Here is a 19,363-nt window from a genome sequence, read left to right as displayed (position 1 = left end):
TTATTTGCTTTACTCTTTATTTATTTACGCTCAGTTACAGCAACCTTAGATATCAATAACCGGATAACAATTAAGATAAATATAACAGTTCACTATGTGAATTTCGTTAAATAAAAGAAGAAAACTTGATATCGCATATCATAAAACGTCATGCACTTCGAAGAAATCTGTGTGTAACATTATTATCATATTACGACAACATCCATATTCACGACGAATTCGTATTAATTCGTATAGCCCTCAAGCAGGACTGTATTTGAAATATCTTTATTTGAAAAACAGCTGCATTTGTAACACAATTGTATCTTGTATTTTCAGTATTTTATATTTCAGCGGAGCGGGATTGAAAGTATTTTGCATTTTCGTATTTCAAATACTAAGACTGACACTCAATTTTATTATTTGAATTACAAAATACAGAATACTTTCAATCTTTCACTTTGAAGAAATACTGAAATGCAAAATACGAGAAAAATATTTTTGCATTGTGCTAAAATGCAAAATACAAAATAAAATTGTATTATAAATACTGTGTTTAAAATAAAAGTAGTTCAATGCCCTCAGCCCTGCCTTCAAAATATTTGTAAATATAAATATAATTATCGCTTGATGTAATGACAATTGAATATCATTTGTAACACTTTTAAATTATAAACTGATAATACTGATACTTAATGCTTTTAATCATAAATTGATAATTCTAATTTACTTAATATTCATGTATCCGCAAAGATATGCACGGCTTATCGCAGTTATGTTGATGACTTTTGCAATCGATGAAAATAGCTTCGCTTTCGAAAAATCTGACTGTATATTGTAAATCACAACAATTTATTACGTGCGATGTATATTTGGAGTAGATTTGTCCGTTTGTAAATAAGTCTCCGTTGTTAACGCAAGCGTTTAATCATGCTGATAGCTTTAGTTGAATAACTATGGTTAGCGATTATCGTTGTCTCTCTCAGAATATATATTATAATCCTACCTACATGTAATACACAGGTTCTCCCACCGCTATCGAATGTTTTAATCGCAGTCGCTTTAGAAAGAGCAAGAATAATGGCGATTATTTCGATGTTAAGACACCGGTAGTTACGGAATAATTCAATACTGTGTGAAAAGACATTATTGTAATTTAAAGAATACGAATGGAACTTTTCAGATAACGAAGAATAGAAGAACTCGTTTTCCAATGACCATTAAATAAATATCATCTTAACGAAAATTAAATTTTTTGAGACTCATTTGTTAAAATATAATATTTGACGATAATATCTACTTATTTCGGAAAGTATCCAAGTTCGATATGTCTTTCTTTTTCCTGAATTAAAAGTAATCTCTTCATTTTATCGTGAAAGAAATTAAATTATCGATTTCTTTTCGGCTTGGATAATAGAGAAGAGTTGGAACGACGAAAAGGCTCGAAAAAATGCGGAAAGATGCGGGTTCCCGTTGCGAGATCGTGCGATCGACGAACTTCCGGTGAATTGGAACGCCGTCGTGTCGCATCGCGCCGAATAGATCGATATTGCGTGACGAGTGCGTAAAACACGCATGTTCAAATATGAGATACGATGACGCTGCCTGCGCGCTGCCTGCGCGCATCGCGAACGCGACACGGAGGAAGACCGTTTCACGTTTCGTGTCGCATCGCTGCCGCGCACCGTAACAAAGCAGAGCGGTACACGTGTACCTTGTTAAATAATGCAACCGCTGTTCTTTCCATTCACGTGGCGATACGTACGTGGACGCTCGACGTCGCGTCTCTAGCGCGGCTTCGCCCGTCGCGCCGGGATGTTCTCGTTGATTCTTCTATACCCGTCGATTGCCATCTCGTTTCCATTCCGGCGCGATCGACGACGGCGATCCGCGTAGAGCGCGGATTTCATCGCGTTGCTCTCCTTTTTCCCGCTCTAGATTTTCGCTTCCGGTCCCGCGAAAGATACCATTGCATTGACTAGAGCGTCTCCATGATAGAGATGAGCATTGGTTACAATCACGAACGCAAAGTAAATTTTCGATTCTCATAGAATCGGTGCGATTGTAAAATTGGTGTAAAAAGAAGAGGAAGGTGGACATGTGTGGATATAATAATATTGTGTTGTTCGACTTTCTTACAGAACAGTTGTTCGCCTACAGTGTTTCGTCTCTTACAATTAGAGTGTCGTAGTGCGTACGTAGGTGTATATATTGCTGTGAAAGTGTGATTAATTTGTGTTTTTATAAATTACCGGTTACGTAATTTTATTATTTATATATCTGGGTCGACGAAAATTTAAAAGTACACGATTGCCGCTGATTTTCAAGGCAATTAATGTAGGTATTTTGTTTTTCTTGCGCTTCTTAATAAATCTTGCGTGAAATTGTAGGAAGAATTATTATTGCACAAATCTTCGAATTTATTAGCTTTTCATCTTGAGAGTGTTTTTATTCGGCGAGAGCATAGGATGCGGGACCTATAATCTGCAAGTCACAGAACAGGATTAGCTGTTCTCATTCTAACATATTTTACCCGTCGATTTTACCCGTCAATTGATTAAGTTTCGATATCTAGGAATATGTAGCACGACACATGTCCATTTTTATCAATAAATTAACTTTGATCTCTTTATTGTGATCTTACTCTTTTTTTTTAATTCTTAGAACTGGAGAAAGATACAAATAGTGAATTAAATCGAGATTAAAATTAATCTAACTTAGTAGAAATGGATAATTTAATCAGCTTTACTGACACAAGGGAGAAATGTCCCAAATCATGAAATCAAACGAAAACAATTTATACAAAGAAAATGTATGTTTATCTACGCGACATGTCCCTTTTATTCACAGAAAGCGATTAGTCGTTTTCGAGAAATCGATTTTATCTAGCACATGATTCATTTACGATACCTAGTAGTTATGTAGCACATTGCACACAGCAATTCTAAGTTCCGTGATGTCATCGGTTTTTTGGTGACGGAATAAAACCCATGTTTTTCCATGAATTTGAAACATACTTAGATCTAGGCATAATATACGCAAGGTGAGACACAAAGGGAATTGTCGGAAGAATTTTAGTAAGAAATAACGTCGCCTTTATTTCAATTAAATCACCAAGCGAATCGTATCTCAGCGAATTTGATGAAATAAATTCAATATGATGGAACTGTAATAATTCAGAAAATCGAGCTGCGTTATGAAATCAATATATTAAACATTGAATTCAATTTAATCGCGCGCGTAATAAAATCATTTCCTTAGAGATTTCCTCATTTTGAATAATTATAAATTGGTCTATCACTTCGGTACATTATTCTTTCAGATTTATATCCACATTTTCACAATTTTTTATCTTATTATATAATTATTTTGTTGTCATATTAATTTACTTTTTTTTTTGTGATAATGTCGCATTGTAAATCGATATCTATTGTTTTGTTATGTGGTCTGTACTATTTTTTTTATCCCTTCTCTTCTTTTGTTTTTTTAAAGCATTTACTTCAAAGTAAATAAACCTGATTTGCTTATCTTATCTGTTCTATACATCGAGTTATCTATCACCTTTTTCTATCCCCACTATTCATGCTTCGTTCTTTATCGTCACGAAGACACGTCGTTTGTGCTACTTATGTAGCGATCTACTTTTAATATTCGTACAATATCACTCACAGTTAGTACCACGTCGGATTTTCTTTCATTTTTTAAATATCGTTAGAATATCGATTTTTATTACACATAATGTAGAGCGAGGACAAATGTAGGGCAGATCTCAGTATCATAACGAATATCTAAGTATCTGTAGGCTGCTCCTGATAAAGTGAACTGCAATGTTTACGAAAATGTTGACATTCTAAGAATGGATTGGGATTGGAGGAATGGAATTGTTATTTGAATTATGTATTTCACTCCATTCTAAGAATGGATATAGGAAAATAAAAAGTTATAAGAATCGGCGCTGTAAGTAACCTATGTGAATCTGATACCCGACTTTAAGTCAATTAACAAATGTTTTAATAAGCATTAAATTAAGCTCGGTATGTAATTAAGCTCGCTTTGTATCTTCCTTTTCGTTTGTACTTCAAGAAGTTCAAAATTATAAAGGATGGAAAAATGCTAAACGGGTGCTTGTTCCCGGATCGTTTGTATCTGTCGAAACTGATGATGGTACAAACTGGTACAAAGAATAGCATTCGTTTAAAGCAAATTATTTTTTGTGACAAATAAAACGGTAGTTGGATCTTGTGACATAATACGAAATTTTATGATGTTATATCATAATAGCAATATAATTAAATTTAAACATGTCGATATATTAAATATCTATCTGACATCTTAAATGTATTATAAAATATTATACAGAGTGTTTTCTGTAACTTGATCATTTAAAATATCTCCATTGTTTTGGATGATAGGAGAAAATACCATCAAAAAGGATCGATTCGAAAGAGCACACATTATGATGGGCAAAAAATGTTTCTTATTTTTTTCATCTCCAGTAGATTATTACACAATTACATTCGATAACTCGCAATTTGTTTGAGAAAAAAATAAGACATCTCGACAAATACTCGCCGCTCGCGTAAGAAATTCGCACATAAACCGCCATGCATAATTCAACGTTAATATATAATGAAGATATACATATATATTTTCCAGGATGCAGGAACTGGCATTCCCGCGCCGAAAAGGGATCCTTGCCCCGCTATCGGTGTTAGTGCTGCTGATACTACCATTGGTCGATTTACCCTCTGCAAACGGTGAGTCACCTACGAATGGACACCTACGAATGGAGTTTGTCTGCGTACAAGCATATATACTCGTACGTGATTGCTAAATGAGCGCATGTATGCTCACCGTCTTCGATAATAAGACGAACAATGAGAGAACGGTGAATAATTACGTCTATTCGTCTACACAAGCGTCCTTGAACGCCACTTAGTCGTCTTCACCTCGCATGCCGGTGTATTGTAATGTCATCTTTACTATCATCTTAAAGAATGTTAAAAGGCCTCTATATGGAAAGAATTGATGCAATGGTGTTCAGTGTTCAGATAACGACGTTATCGAATGAAGTCACCATGTCAATATGTAGCATTAAGTTGTTAACATTGCTTTAGAGCTCCTTAGAGGTTGCTATTATATCTGGAATGATATCTATAATTTTATTATTTTATTAGCTCTTTTTCAGAGCTGTCAAAGATAGAGATGCACGAGTTAAAACCTTGTGAAATTCGGGAAAATTATTTGGACAATTACTAACTCTGTGCTCTCGGAAATAAATTTATATTAACTCGGAATTTGAACGCTTTATTGCTTATATTTTTATTGCCTTGATTTGATAAAAAAAATATGAAATATTAATTATTGGAATGTTTTTATTAATTTTGCGTAAAAATGTCATGGGAAATTTCACGGTATTCAGAAATAAACGCATTTGATGAATGAAAGTATTTTCTGTTTAAGAGCGGGGATTTATTTTCTATCGAAATTTTTAATTTGGCATTTCAACGAATGACGATCCTTTATCATTTCGTCAGTCTGTGAAATTTTAATAACACATTAAACATAATTAAGGCATGATGATAATTATGTTTTAAGAATTTATCAAGGTAAAGTTATGTTAAAAACTAATAAAATAATACCTAATAATATTTTTATACGATTATTAAATACATTTTTTTTCAATTTTTCAAACTATGTGCCGGACACAACCGGTTTTAAAACTCAATCTAAATTTCATTGATCGTTAATTGAATAATAATGTTAACAACATTGGTTTTGTTAAATGGGATAATATTTTGATTGATTCTTATGTATTTCTTATGTATTTTACCGATTCTGAAAATGAAGTTAGAATTATCTTACCGGCTCCAATTTTTTAAAACTGATGTATTTCTTTTGAAAACTAATACATATTGTGCTCGTTGTAAATAATTTTTGTTTGAAGCTTTTTTATAATGTGTAATAGAAAATCATTTTAAATTTAATAGCTACTTATTTCCTATGAATCACTTATTTATGTCTAAGCAGGAGAAATATAAAAATGAAAGCATTTTTAAATTAATGTTACTCAAAAATCCTGCTATCCTTATAAATTTATCAAACAGATTTAAAATTATCAAAAAAATATTATATATATGAAAAACTATCTCGGATTCATTTAAAATAAAACAAGTGAGATATTAGTGTAAGCATCTTAAAACACTGCAAAGAATTTATTTGCGTTATTAATTTATCCTCGAGAAAAGCAATGCGCAAAAAAAAAACTTCCTTTTTCTTAACAAAAAAAAGACACACCCGACTCAACACACGTTCTTGTTAACGGGCTGCAGTTATCTCGGTTTCACAAAGAAACCATTGCCACGTGCACGAAAAGTGCATTTAACACATTGTATAAAAGGAATATATTTAAATGTGGACTTGGACATTCCATTTCCGCTACGAGGAAGCTCATTCGTCATGTTTCCCCGAGTTAAGTCGTCTTCTTGGGTTTTCTCGTGTCTCCATCCGATTTCGGTTGTTGGCGCGAGAAACCATGCGCTCTCGTACGTATTATACTCGTTAGCTCGTTAACGAGTGGTTTTCCCTCGCTTTCCTAAGGCTTCGCGCCTCACCCGCGAGCTTCTCTCAAAAAGAGCTGTTAAAGAGCGAAGACGCGAGACGCACAAAACCGTCGCCGCCGAGCCGCCTGTCGAGCGGCTGTCCGCGCGCCTGCGAGATCTGTCGCCGCTTCTTCTCGTCGTTGAAGACGATCGCGACAGAGACAGGAGGATGAAAGGGGGAACGCGAGGGAAAAGACGCCACCCTCACTCCCGGCTACGTCGAGATAAATGATGTTTCTTCGACGAAAGATGCGTGTCTAAAACGGTCGACCGTCGACGCTCTTCCTCGCCCTTGTTCCTTTTCACTTGTGCCTATGGCTATGCCGGCGCGGCGTTCGACGTTCCTGATGGCTGCTCGGTTCGCGCATCGTGCACGTGCGCGTACCGCTTAGCATACAAGGTGTCCGAGAACCTTTAGTCCAGTCGGAGTCGAGCTAAATTTTGCGGAGAGAGAGGTGATTCCACGATCTACATAAGCGATCTATAAGAGTCGCGAAAGCTCGCCTTTCCTGCAAACTAAGGAAGCAGGGAGTAATCGGCCAATAATGGTTTTATTCGAACATACGTTGAAGTAACCGTGTTGCTTTCCTGGTATCCGCTTGTGGTGAACATTTTAGAACTCCAATTAGAGATGACTTATGTCGGCTGTTACGGTAATGGTTTCCTACGAAATATCCCTCTCGGGGAAACACTACCGACTCCATTTTCGTCGATGTGCCCGTCATTAATATTAAAGGCTGGATCGGTTCTGAGACACCCCATAGACGCTGTCGCGTGTGTATCCCATTTCCCTTCGCCCACCCTCCGTTCCTCCGCCTCCGCCCTCTTCTCGGCTATTTCTGACGTTCGCCATCGCTCGCACCGCCGAGCAAGCAACCACCCCGAAATATACGCACGTTCGATCGAACTAAACATCGCGAACCGATAAATATATCTACGCATAAAGTCATATGCTTTTGGACCTTAACCTTCCGTCCAGAACCGTTTATCGCCCAATCTCGAGGGACCACAGTCCATAAGAATATTTTATAAGGATCCCCCATATACATGAACAACTTCATAAATTTCATTTTATAAAATTAATTCATTCACGACAGTTGAGTTGTTTCTTTTTTTTTTAAGTCCCTCATTTGAAGCTACATGTAATTAATTGACATCTATAATTTATCGTACTCTATAAAATATCAGTGAATTTAACATCATGCGATGTCTTATTTATATATATTATTCTTATCATATTGATTTTAATATTAATATAGTGTAAATTTATAACAGTGTTTAAATCTATTTTGGTCTCAGCAACTTGAGGCACTGAAAAAAATTTATCAATATTCGTTTGCTATTTGTAGACCTTTAGAACTCGATCATCCACATCGTGTTTGCTCCATTTTGTCTCGTATGTCTGAGCGAAAACTTTCCGCTCAACTAGAGTATTCTCATCCTGTCTGGCAACTTTTCATTAGAACTCGCTAAATAGCGTCGCTTGACGGCTAGTGACTAAGATAAAGAGGCGACGAAGGCTGGGAAAATGACTGGTAATGCGGCCCGCGTGTCGTCAATTTTTCTTTTTTTTTTGTCTGACTCGCGCATTGCTCGCGTCGTTTCGCTTCGCGACACATATTCAACGCAATGCGCGCAGCAGTTCCCTTTCTTCAGTTTGACTCTCACGCCCCAACTGTAATAATCGTGTTGTATTGGACCCGATAGCAATTTTCTAATTGTCCGCGTCTCTTGATTGATGAAAGCCTTCGACCACGTGGAGCCTCTTAATTCTCTCAATTAAACGAGTCCTCGCTTACAGATTCTCCACCTGAATGAACATAGACTTACGATAATTTAAAAAAACTAATTTTGTCGAAGAAAAATCCTTTTAACGAACGAGCTGTTTTTACAAGGTATCTTGTAATAAATAGAATAAAATATAATAAAGTTCTCGGTAATCCTTATCATTAGATTTTATATAATATATGTATGTATATAGTAATCTGGAGAAACAACTTACAAGATTTTTTACGTTAATATGTAAAATATTAAATATAGGATAATTTGATAATCAATGAACAGGATAACATAAAACTCATTCTTTAAATTTTATTTAATTAATTTTGAATTTTAGTAAAATTTTATTAATTAAATTTTTAATAAAATTTTAACTAGAGATAGAAAGAGAGAGAAACTTATCTATTTTAAAATATATATGTTTAAATCTTTTATTGGGAAAAGATTACAAACATTTTTATTTTTATTCCTATCATTTTGAAATTCCTACTAATTTTATTCCAAATGATATCTTATGATGAGACATCAATCAAAATAAATTCATACTGCAAAGCATATATAGACACTTTAATGAATTTTGACTCCCTATATCTCTTAAACCAATTCTCAGCTTAATTTGAAAATTTTTTGTCATTAATGTCTCATCATAAGATATCATTTGACACACAATTTAAAATAGCGAATAAAAAAGCGGCCGAAAAAAAATTATCGAGATTTTATGGTCTCTTTCTTAAAAAAAAAAAAAAAAAAATTTTTTAAATTTATTAAAAATTTTTAATTTATTTATTTTGTTAAAGACCTAAATTATTTTTATTAAAGACTTTATCGTGAAAATTTTGGTGATTTGGATACATCGATCGTCCGTTTCATGATATGATTATTGTAGGAATCACTGATTAAAATACATTAAAATTCATTGTTACGTTATTAAAAGATTCCTTATGCTTCAGGATCTTGCGAGTTTCCATCGAGTTGGTCAGGAGAATGGTTTCAGTATGGCAAGCCTCAATCAGTCATTATAAATACGACCGTTCTCGGGGAACGAACATGCCTCGAAAAAACGGATGACAAATATATCGTTTTGTAAGTATCTTCTCATTTAAATAAAAAAAAATATTGAATCATCTTTCCATCATTTTATTGCAAATTGTTCAATTTGCTATCGACAATAAACATTTTGATAAAACTTTTTAGATTTTCACAGGTATTATCTTCAAAGATACCACACACAGAAGGTTTGCGAGTTATCGCCGTGTTTTCATCTATTGCTAATGCCAACGTTTTGACGTTGTCGTTCACGAAACGTTGACATTAGCAATAGATGAAAACACGGCGATAACCCGCAAACCTTCTGGTATATCTTTGAATAAACATTTTGCTTGTCGTTTCAGCGGTGACAATTGTTATCACTGTATGATCATCAACGGACGCCATGAGAACGTTATTCAATATCGCGAAAGTACGTTTATTGAATCTGAATTAGATATAAAGCTTTAAGTGCAATTCAGGAAGAAATTTTACTACAACCTGATAATTATTTAGCAGGCTGGTGCAACTCGGAGCGATTGCGTTTGGAAAACATGTGCTCGGAAATTACTTCGGATGATACGCTCTATTCGATGTTCCGTGTGAACTCGAAACCAATAGCTTGCCCATTCAGCGGAGCGTCGTTCACATTCACGTATAATCGGGGTTACGGCGAATGTGCTATGCCTATAAGTCTCGTGGAGAAATGTACTGATGAGAGCAAACTCCTTCTCAAGTATCAGGCCTGTCCAGACGTCGTGGGAACCGAGAGCAACAGTAAGTTGATCGTTATAAGTATTATCATTAAAAGTATTGGATCAACTAACTCCATCGTGCTTAATTACATCGTAATTACTTCTGCAGCACGTATATGAAATATAGGTACTTATTTATGTTGCAAACACTTATTGATGTTCGCAATTAATATTATAGTTATCTAGAGCATTATCTTCAATAGCATGAATAAAAATATACATATGTATTAATTATCGTAAAAGTAATATCTGATGAAATAATTATTAATAGATAGATTTGATTGAGCATCAAATTTAATTGTGATATTACTAGTTCTATTGCGTTTTAAAAGTCCAAAACAATTTCGACGCACATTCAAATAATTACAAACATGTATAATATATATGTATGTACATGTAGTATATATGTATGTACATATGTAGTATATACATATAGTATATACAAATTCACATTGAATTATTTAAAAATATTAAAGATCCAGATTTGATGAGCCTTTATTCTCTATTGGTTAAATAATATCTGATAAAATCATATTTTATAATCTAGATTTTCTAAAATTTTTAAAGTAAATTTCATGCTGAAGAGTGAAATCTCACTCCTAAAGAAAACTGAAAATTGAGTCATTCTTTTTTAACTAGCCCAAATTTCATTATTTAGAGTGAGATTCCACTCCAAAGAGAATTTAGAGAAACACATTATTTTATAATTTACGTTTAATTTTTTTTAGATTTCTATGATTTGACTAGACATTTTATAAACATGTTTTACTTTCACAATATTTATATATAATGAATAATATTTATCTATAAGTATTCTAAACTAAAATAATAAAAATCTATATGTAATTAAATATTTGAAATATTTGAATTATTTGATTATGTTGCCTTTTTTCCTATCTATCTTTTTTGGTTACCATTTTTCTTATTTTTTCTACATCCTTAGTCCATACTTTCTTCCGAAAAACGTTGCAGCTGTTTCTTTTTCTACTAAATACGTTCTACCTTTGCTAAAGACGCCTCTCTTCTGGCCTCTCTTATGTCCTCTCTATCCACTAAAAAAAATCCTTCGTTGTTTTTCCAAACTCATCAATTTTCTCTACTCTCTCTTTCCCTTTCTTCTCAAAATCCTTCTCTAACTTCTCCATTTCTCCTTTCATTCAGTTTCCCCCTTTCCATCATCTTTTTCTCCAGTGTTCTGATTTTCTCTTCCTATATCTCTTTAATTTTTATTCCCTCTATGAATGTTTTCGTCTCCTCTTTTAATGCCTCTAATCCTATATCTAATTGCTTACTTGTTTCTCGTTACTTGTCTCGTCTCTCTCGCTTCCGTTATCCTCCCCTATAAGAGATACTTTCTTCATGCTATCCTTAACTTCTGCCATTAATTTCCTCTGTTTAGGCTCGATCGTTTTACTTATACCCGTTTTCCGATTCGGATCTCCCGCATTCTTTGCCGTCATAACTTTACTCTCTAGTCTATCTCTATATACGCTACAACTCGCTTTCTACCCTGCTTTCAACTTCTTCTTTACTTGCTCAACTTCTTCTATCTCCAAAATTTATTCTCCTGCTATCGCTAGTTCGTCTATTTTCTAAAATTTTCACTATTCGCATAAAAATTGCACAACTTACGTGACGTGTAGAGATGCGTCTCTACACGCCACCTAACCAAGTCCATATTTGAAATACATACAAATATATATTTTATAATATCTTAAATTTTTATTTTTTTTATACAAATTTTTATTTTTCTATAAAATCTTTATGTATTTAATTATTTGCAGCCGAGGAATTACAATGTCTTGCCAGTTGGAACGATGGTCGAAATAAATATCTCGTGGGAACTTTGAAAGAAAGGAGCGCACTGAATGATGCAAAAACCTACAGGTGTGAAATATATTTATATTTTAATTCTGTGTAACGTAATTATCCAAAGTCCGTGACAGCAATAGTTTTTGTTGCGATTTTGTCGCGGGATGCTTATACTGCGCATCAAGTAGCTTATTTATACGTTGCACCTACATATCAGATTATGTATTACGGTTTTAGTCACATTTCATGGCATGCTGTTTATGACATAAAAAGATTTATACTCGTATTTATAGTCAGACGCCTTATATTTAAGGCTTCCTTAAATTTATCTTTAGATACTCTACGAATTATTTCATTGGCTGCTGAGCATCTAAAGATAAATTTACGGGCATTAGACTTGGTAAGGTGAAAAAATGATTAACCACTTATTTGTCATGTTTTCACATAGACATTATTATTATTACTTATTATAACTTTCTGCTCCCTCCATGAAACGTATATGTAGATATATGTACGCTGAGGGAAACATGATGATTAACCAACAAGAAAAAAAAAAAGATTGGAAAATCTCTTTGAAAAATTCAAGATCGTTATCGAATGATATCTTTTATTTGATAGGTGTTTCCTGTACGAAGAAAAGTCTCATCATCAGGGAAAGATGATTTATTTACTTGCACAATCTGGCGACCCTACTTGCAACGGTCTAACCACAGTTTCCGAAGGTTCACCCACCATAAAACTTATTAAAGGTAACTGTACAAACGAAATCAAAAGGTTTTTCAGGATTAATAAAATAATTATACCATCTTTTATATTTTTGCTTTATTTCTTGTGTTAATAGTTGACAAAGAGCACAATAGATGCAAATATCCTGCTTGGGTAACTCAACACCATGACTGGCATTCTCTCAATGGTACGAAAAGCTATCATTTTACAAACAAGAACGCGACGCTGAGAGTAAAAATGCAAGCACAAAATACTGATGGCGAAATCGTCCATGAGGAAAAAATCATTTGTCACAATTTAGAGAAGCTATATCCGAATGACAATATGCAAGGAAATAAAGTGAAACTGGTTGCTCATGTCACCAGCGGCTGGTGAGTAATTTCTAAATTCTCTTGAGAGTTTTAACGTACATCACAGTTGTTTGAATCTTATTTATTGGTTGCAGCGATATTGGTTACGTTTGTATGATATTTCACAAAAGAGACAGCCATATCATTGAGATACAGCAGTCAGGTGAGAAAAACTTTGAGCGTACAACAGCATTACATTTAAAATCAGTATTACATAATATACGTATATAAAACGTTTTTTTTTCTTTTATTGCAGATCAAAAAGCAATTATGCCAGAGGAAGCGTGCTCAATGTCTGATCCCTCCACGAGGCCGTATACGACCTTAATAAGTAAGTGCTAATTTATGCTACGTCATCGCTTATAAATATTGATATAGGAAACTTGTGCGCTTTATTATGGTATTGCGGATTAGTGGGCGAGCAGCAAAACATATGCAAATCATGTCTCTTTTTTTACAGCCACATTCTTGCATCAGAGAAGATGTCCTAATTCAGGACAGTATGAGATTCTGAATTTTGCTTCATTGGATGCATTGTCAGCTGCCGCACCGAGTCGGCAGCGGCGTAGCGAGCTGTCGAGAACGACCAAGAGGCGAACTTGGCAGGAAAATGAAAACGAGGAATGCAGAAGTACGGATATTCAAATTGGCTGCACCCCGTCCGATCAAGCCGAAATAATAATCGGCAACACGTGCGAACATGAAAAGATTGGTAAATATGAATGAACATTTACTACTTGTGATTTACTACTTGTTAATTTATATGAAGAGAAAAAAATATATAAAAAGTAAAAAAGACTAAAGACTCGATATATTTTGGCAGCCTATTCTTGTCACGGCAGCTGGGAAGAGAAAGGAATGTGGTATACGATAGCGTCGCAACGGAATTCTGAAATTTCAGGCAGTACAGGACAAACGTTTTGTTTTTCTATGCTTCTCAAAAACGCCAAAGACAAAGGCAGCAGACAGAAGCAAGAAAAAGAATTATGGCTTTCGAGGCCATCGCGTACTTGTCAAAGAGAAGTCAAGGATGAATGGACGTATAGACTGTCCAATCAAGGTAATTACAAATATATGATATTTTGCGATTAAAATTAATCGAAAAATTGCAAAGATTTTTATAAATGGATAAATATTGAGATGGGAGGAACTAGCACCGATGACCTTGACAAGATATTTTAGCCATCGCTCATTGTTCATTAAAAAGTTAGTAACAAAAGTTTGAAAAAAAATGTCTTACTTTTGCCATATACAATATTAAGAACTGCTCTATACTTTTCTCTGTTTACCTAATGACTTTCCGTGCGAAGTGAGGTCCATTTCATCTTCCCTGCCTAGAGGCACAGGATTTTTCACGCAAAGCGTGGTTCATCCCGCTTTCTCTCTCCTTCCTCTGCCTAAGGATGTGCGTGACTTTCCAAGCGAAGTAAGGTTTACTGCATAAAAAGTTACGCATCTCTAGGCGGAAAGCGAAGGTGAGATGGAATTCGCTTCACGTGAAAAGTCGTGCGCCTTTGGGCAGAGGAAAGGTGGAGTGGACCTCACTTTACGCGGAAAGTTACTATGTTTTATAAGTAAGAGGTATAAAGTAGTATTTGTATATACTAAAAATAAAAAAAATATTTTTTGAACTTCTTTTATTAACAAATAACGAGCAACAGCTAAAACCTGTTGGAGACCAGGAATTCCAACAGGCTTATGACCTTGACAACACATGTTAAGATCTAGGTCTTCGGCTGGCTCTCTCCATCTCAATATTTATCATAATATTTGAAATATTCAGGGAATATCTTATTAGAACAATTTATTTGTTGAAAAATAGATATTAATTAATAAAAATAAATATTAATAATTACGATAATTTATCACATTTCGCTGTAGTTTCAAGATATATTATGTTGGGTTTAAATACATGAGTAAGCACGATATAAATATTCAACATTTGCATTTTGTTTCAGGAATGTGCGAGGTCTTAATGAAAACTCCAAACGCAGCGTCTGCTTCGTCGTTATCTCAGCTTCTGTTTATTTTACATATAGTAACTTACACCGCTATTAATACGCTATGCGTATTACTTTCGAGATGATCTGCAGCTATTATGTAAGACTGTCTAAGTACTGTAATTTCCAGCACGAATTCTCAGGTATTGCGTGTTTCTGGAAGTGTATATAGCTCAAAAAATTTGTAAGCTATTGACCGATCGATGAGCTGTCGTAAACAGTGGGAAATATGCAGCTAAATAGTTATTACCGACAATATTAATTTCCGTTTTGTTGGAACAGACTAATTACTTAATCGGTGATTAAGAGTGTTCCCAATTGGGAATGAAACGATTTAAACATGTCCATAAATTATTTTTTATACATATAATACTTAGTTAAAAAAGTGTTCCTTAGCTTGAAAGAAAATAACTGCTTGGCACAAGTTTCCTTTCAGTTGTTGCCATTAAGGCAATAGTAATTTCGTTTAGGCTAACCTTATGTTGGACAGTGATTTGCCTGCACAGTAGTTGAAGTACTGTCGCATACTTATTGTCATAAAAGTTGCTACAATCTGTTTGAAACCGTTTTCATAAAAATATTTAGTCTACATTTCCATCAATTAAATGGAAATATAATGAAATAAAAATTGATATGAAATCGCTTACCTGCGAACAGTACACGACACCGCCATGGGCACGATGAAGCTGTCATCAAGTAAAAATCATAAAACAGAATAAAAGACGCACTATTATGAGATTTCTCTTGTAACGATAATAAGTAATAATGAAATAGTATCTGCTTGAAGGCGATAGATAGTCTTCAAAATTGGACTTTAAAATGAAAGTAAATAATTCTTTTGACAATTCTCGATTTCTCTTTTCATCTTGTGGACGAATAGTTTGAAAATTCTCTGTTTCATCTGGATTTCCAATAATCTATTATGCGATCGGTTTGTAAGAGGCCAACTGACTAACTGTTGCCTGAATGTTGCCATGAAGTTGCTCAACTGTTGGTAGCGATAAAAGATCGGTAATAATCCAATAGACAAAATCACTTTCTTTAATATTGAAAGCAACTTAAAGCAGTTTCAAGCAAATTGATATTTGACAACAACCTGTGGGAAACTTGCTATCTGGATTATTGTAATTTACTGCAGACTAGTATTCTAAAAGAGTGACCAAACTCTAGATTACTAGCGTTTTCGATATAACGTTTATTAGCTATATACTGCCTGAATTGTTGATTAATTACAATAGTTCTCAATGGATAACCATGTGGATAATAATTTTTGATTGTTCATATGTTTTTCGTTTAATTTTATATGAAAGAGAACCGAGATGATATATTCAGGACTAGGCAAAGACACATCGTAGATTGTATTTTAAATACAAAAAATATTCTGTGGAAACTGTGTATTTCAGATATAAAATACTGTTGAAAAGTGTGGTTAAAGAGATACAAAAAATATTCTTGAAAAATTTGCTTCAGGATTAAGGTAAATATCTCAAACATTTTTACACTATACGTGTATTTGTAGTATTCCCAATATGTGTTGGAAACAACTGCCTATACAAGCCTATACAAGATTCGGCAGAGAATTTTTGTTACCATTACACATCGATTATCTGAGAATCGTGGCAACTGAAATGATCTCTGTAATTCTCAATAGGAATACACCGGATATCTGGAAAATATCCGATATCCGATATCCGATATTATCCAGTCAGATAACTGGATATCATTAGTATCCAAAAATACATATATATTCGACTGAAATTTTATATTAAAAGTTTGCTTTATCAAAAATTAATGCAGAATTTTCTTCTTTTCTTGAATTGAACTTCTTGCACAATTCATTTTTCTCTTTTTCTTTTCACTTTAGGAAGATAAAGAAATTTATCTATTATCGCTTTATTTTCTTGCTTTTTTTTTGGAAGCCTTGTTCCAGATATTTGACTGGATATCCGAAAAGAATGTGACATCCGATATCTGGTAATTTTACGATCTGGTACATCCCTAATTCTTCCTCTGAATCAGATCTGTTTCCAGATCAAAGAATACAAACATTCATCTCCATGTCAACTTCTTCGCTCATAGGTCAATATTCTCTTCTGTTGTACATTCTTATATTTTCATTATTATCTTGTGATCACAAGATATTTAGTGAATATATTTTTGTTGGAGATAAGGCCTAAGCTTTCTTAACGTGCAACATTTCGTACAGTAAATTTCTATGTAGAAAGATTTCATCTTTTACAGTTGAGTTGTATTTTACGTCATACATGTATTTGGAATACTATCTAGTCCTGATATAATATATACTTCTGAAATGACAAAGGCATAATTTACGAGACAGCCTCGAATCACGACCACTTCAGAGTATTTATATTAAGCTCGAAAACTCATGTACATTATTAAATACCATCGCGCTACTGTAAATACGACCAGGGTATAAGTAATCGAGATTTCAATTGGATTATTTTCGAATAAAGATTGGGATATTGCTATGTAATTACAGTTCGACAGAACTCATATTTGGATCTAACGTAATATATAGCACATAGGTTCTATCTTTTAGCTAGTATATGCAATTGTACATAATATAATTGAAATATTGTATAAAAAGACTGTTTCTAAAAGAGTATAACAAATATACCGCTCACGATATTGCATTTTGTCACTGAAAATGCATAGATATTGCATTTTCAAAGATATTCTTGAGATCGGCCTTGCAATAGGAGATCCGCGAAAATACGACACATTCGTACTATACTACTGCTATTCAAATTTGTAAACAAATTCAAAGAAAAAGATCAGCAGATTGATAAAAAATATCTTATAATAATTTTTAAAATTAGCGACTATAAAAATTAATTAAAGAGAAAACTATATGGAAAAATTTAAAGCTTTTAATAATAAAATTTAAGTTTTCAATAATAAAATTTAAATTTTAAGCTTTCAACTCTGTTAAAAGAATAATTTTCTGTTAAAAGATGTGATCCTGCTAATCTTTTAAAATTATGTAAAACAAGGGACAGATAATTTATCTTGACAAAAATTCCTTCTATAAAAATGATAAGCTCTCGGCTCTGAAATTAAATATTTGAGTAAGATTAAAAATTTTAATGCATATTTTGGAAAATTGAAGACAAGAAGTACTGTTATATTCAATCTATTGAATAAAATTGTACATTAATTAACATCGTTAGTCATCAATCAGTACATCAAAGATTTCCAAGGGCCTAACGCAAAGATAGGCGAGTGTAGTACATTTGCGGATGCATTAAGACTTGTACTAGTTACGCGAGAATAGTGCTTTTGCATTTCCAGCATAGAGTTAGTGGATGTCGGAATAGATCGATCACGCATTTCGCTCCTCCCGATCGATGATATATACAATCGGCATGTATGCATCGGAAACGGATATGCGCGAAAACTGATAGACACGTTTCGATCTATACACGCTGAATATGTATATATAACAATGAGGGTATTTCCTCTGAACAATTCCGGGTGATACATTTTTTCGATAATCCGATATGCGTGCGATCTCTAGCGCGAGATCTGTGCGCGCTGTACAAATACTGGTTGGAACTTGTGTATTTCGCTTTTTTTTTCTACATTTTCGTTAATTAAGATAGCGTAATTAACGAAGATATTTACGAGCTGGCGAGACTGTAAATTATATCGTGTTAATCGGACTTCGAATAACATTCATCATCGTATCTCTACATTCCGTATAATGTAATTTAATATACAGATTTTGATGGTACAGAAACTTCACGGCGCGCGTTTTATTTAATGTTTCAGAACATTCATTTTTGCAGCAATTAGACATTATTAAAATATCATAAACTTTTATTGTCAACACTTCGGAAGGATAACATGGCTAATGAATAGAAATTAAATTTCCTTCATTTAAAAGTACTAAAGTCTGTTCGGATAATGTTTGGTTAACAATTGTCAGTCTCCAACGTTTTTATTATTATATATAATTTTAGAATTAACGATTAACTTTCCAGAAGCATAGACAGCAAAAGCTTAAAGAGCATCGATTAGAACGCATTCCTAGACGCGTACGTCTATGAAATCAGTTCGACAAAGTAGAGATAATAGTGTATTAAGCCTATATGATATCACGATCAGGGAAAGGAATCCGAGAATACGGTCCATCACATGGACCTCAATAGTTTTATATTTTTCTTAAATGATATACTGAAATATGTACACATACAAAATTTTATTGATTGACATGTGTATGTGCACACACACACACACACACACACACACACACAGAGAGAGAGAGAGAGAGAGAGAGAGAGAGAGAGAGAGAGAGAGAGAGAGACGTACGT

At 33.9% G+C, this 19,363-nt stretch overlaps 1 protein-coding gene across 1 annotated transcript; it reads left to right on the top strand.

Moving 5' to 3' along the window:
- The first annotated feature begins 4,636 nt into the window (after positions 1-4,636).
- Positions 4,637-15,115, top strand: LOC105627409. The gene is made up of 12 exons (XM_012208691.1): positions 4,637-4,736; positions 9,311-9,443; positions 9,752-9,819; positions 9,903-10,163; positions 11,926-12,028; positions 12,572-12,702; positions 12,795-13,050; positions 13,125-13,192; positions 13,286-13,360; positions 13,490-13,741; positions 13,853-14,089; positions 14,988-15,115. Exons 1-12 carry the CDS (start codon positions 4,637-4,639, stop codon positions 15,113-15,115), a joined length of 1,812 nt encoding a protein of 603 aa, XP_012064081.1.
- Positions 15,116-19,363: the final 4,248 nt, after the last annotated feature.

The sequence above is a fragment of the Atta cephalotes genome (genome assembly GCF_000143395.1).
Source record: "Atta cephalotes unplaced genomic scaffold scaffold00009, whole genome shotgun sequence".
NCBI lineage: Eukaryota > Metazoa > Arthropoda > Insecta > Hymenoptera > Formicidae > Atta > Atta cephalotes.
Note: the sequence above shows the minus strand (reverse complement) of the source record. Positions and strands in the feature narration are given on the sequence as shown.